Source organism: Ammodytes marinus (genome assembly GCF_949987685.1).
Source record: "Ammodytes marinus genome assembly, chromosome: 18".
Lineage (NCBI taxonomy): Eukaryota > Metazoa > Chordata > Actinopteri > Uranoscopiformes > Ammodytidae > Ammodytes > Ammodytes marinus.
Window position 1 is genome coordinate 2998645 of NC_137222.1, and position 2500 is coordinate 3001144.

The following is a 2500-nucleotide window of genomic DNA, read 5'->3' on the forward strand; positions in this document are numbered from 1 at the left end:
AATTTCCATTTATATCCATGATAGTATAGTGTCCAATGTTTTACAGGATAGATTTTCGATGTAGCCTTATTGAATTTTATAAATCAAAAATTACTACTAAATGTGTTAAAAATGCATTTTCAGCATGTTTTTAAGAACAAGATGTCTCATAAAATCAGACAATCAACAAACATATGAACAAATCCTTCTGCTATAACCTTCAGAATATAGTGCTGAGAATGATTATGGAAAGTTTAGTTGATATAAGTGCTTTAGAAGTTGAGATTTTTGGTTCAGAGTATTGAGAAAAAAAACTTAATGTTGAGATAATGGCCGTTAAAGATGGTTATATAGGAGAAATACACAGACGCAAACAGACAAGGTTTAGTCAAATCAAACACCTAGATGTACATTTTGGACCTTTGATTTATACTAGCGTGTAAGAAGACATGTTATAGAAGCAAAATAGACACAAATCTCTAAGTTGACCAGTGCTTTTTCCTGCCTTTTTCACCTTAATACATTAAAGCTGGGGTATATGATTTCTGATTGGTCAAAGTCAACATGAGCGGTACACTTTGACCAATCAGAGCGAGGCTCCGATTCTCTGTTCTTATTGGCTGTTGGGACTGTCCATTCACTTTGGCACCGACGTTGTTGGTGTAGAGCGTGTCAGGGAGGGACCATAGGGGAGGGACCAAAGAGAACAAGTGGAGCAGGTTGAGGTATTTGGATTCGAATCTCTATCCCAACTGCTATTTTCTCCCCAAATCCTCCACCCCAGCTTTAAACACCAAACACTGGAACATATCTCTTTAAAAAAAATCTTGCATCACTTTTCCTCTGTTTATCTGCAACTCATCCAAACACCTAGTAGGACATTTGACATTTTCCTTCCCTTGTCAAGAAGAATTTTTGCTTATTATACTATCTACACAGTCATTGGCAGGAGTTAAGGAGTACGGGGGCCCTTTTGCTGTCTGTCTATCTATCTCCCCCACACTCACTTCTCCCCCCCTCATGTCTTACAAGATCACGGCAAAAAAGAAAAAAAAAAAAGCGATACAATTTCCAAGCATGTAAACACTGCCTGTATTTTCATAAAGCTTAAAGTTAGCTCTCTTTAATCACAGGGGGTTGTTCTTGTCAAATACATCACCTCTTGACTTACAGCGGGGTTTTTTTGGAAGCCGTCATGTATAAAAAAACAAAAAAAAAAATAACCTGCGTCAGTGTGAGTGTGTTTGGCAGCGCTGTCTAGATGGTGTCAGTGTTATAGTGACGTCAGGGAGTCTGGGAGGTTTTGAAGGTTGTAGATCTAAGGGAGAAATGCTGACTTGACTTTTTCTCCATAAGCCTATTATTATAGTCAAAGGAGTTCTCTGACGCAAGTGTTTGCTGGTCTATCTATCTATCTATCTATCTATCTATCTATCTATCTATCTATCTATCTATCTATCTATCTATCTATCTATCTATCTATCTATCTATCTATCTATCTATCTATCTATCTATCTATCTATCTATCTATCTATCTATCTATCTATCTATCTATCTATCTATCTATCTATCTATCTATCTATCTATCAAAACACAACCGATGCATCTTTGCTATAGGCAGACAATGGGCTACCACCTCATTTTGACAGATGTCCTCCAAGCTCCACTAACTAACTCTGTCTGTCTGTGTGTCTGTCTGTCTGTGTGTCTGTCTGTCTGTGTGTCTGTCTGTCTGTCTGTCTGTCTGTCTGTCTGTCTGTCTGTCTGTCTGTCTGTCTGTCTGTCTGTGTGTCTGTGTGTCTGTCTGTCTGTCTGTCTGTCTGTCTGTCTACCTATCTATCTATCTATCTATCTATCTATCTATCTATCTATCTATCTATCTATCTATCTATCTATCTATCTATCTATCTATCTATCTATCTATCTATCTATCTATCTATCTATCTATCTATCTATCTATCTATCTATCTATCTATCTATTTATCTCTCTCTCTATCTGTCTGTCTGTCTGTCTGTCTGTCTGTCTGTCTGTCTGTCTGTCTGTCTGTCTGTCTGTCTGTCTGTCTGTCTGTCTGTCTGTCTGTATTAACCAGGTGGAGTGAAGCCCTGTGCGTTGAACTGCCTGGCAGAAGGTTATAACTTCTACACTGAGCGCTCGCCTGCTGTGATAGACGGCACTCGCTGTCAAGCCGATTCCCTGGACATCTGCATCAATGGAGAGTGTAAGGTAAGGGACACAGTGCTTTATTATGCCATTAAAGCTATAGTGCGTGACTTCTGTTGCCCCCCCCCAACCATGAGGAATTCTGAGTAATTACAACAACACTGTCGGTGCATCGCCATCTACATGAGGTAAAGCCTTCGGTGATCGCACATGGATTTTAAACCTTCTGCTGTACGTCCAGGTTTTTTCTTAGCAGTAGAATCAACAACTGAAACATTTCTTGGGCTCTTCTTGGGATTTTTTTTCTGAGCTCCTGCACCAGTGTCAGGGGGGGAGGAAGGGGGGCGACACCAGTTT

The 2500-nt window shown here is 39.6% G+C and overlaps 1 protein-coding gene across 1 annotated transcript in view; it reads left to right on the forward strand.

The window, feature by feature from the left end:
• The window catches only part of adamts6 (ADAM metallopeptidase with thrombospondin type 1 motif, 6), a gene marked incomplete at both ends in the record, with an annotated part of 87831 nt that overhangs the window by 51619 nt on the left and 33712 nt on the right, over positions 1 to 2500 (forward strand). Inside the window, one exon of the mRNA XM_080046570.1 lies at positions 2073 to 2206. Coding sequence (XP_079902696.1) covers positions 2073 to 2206 — 134 coding nt within the window. The remainder of the gene's footprint in view (positions 1 to 2072; positions 2207 to 2500) is intronic.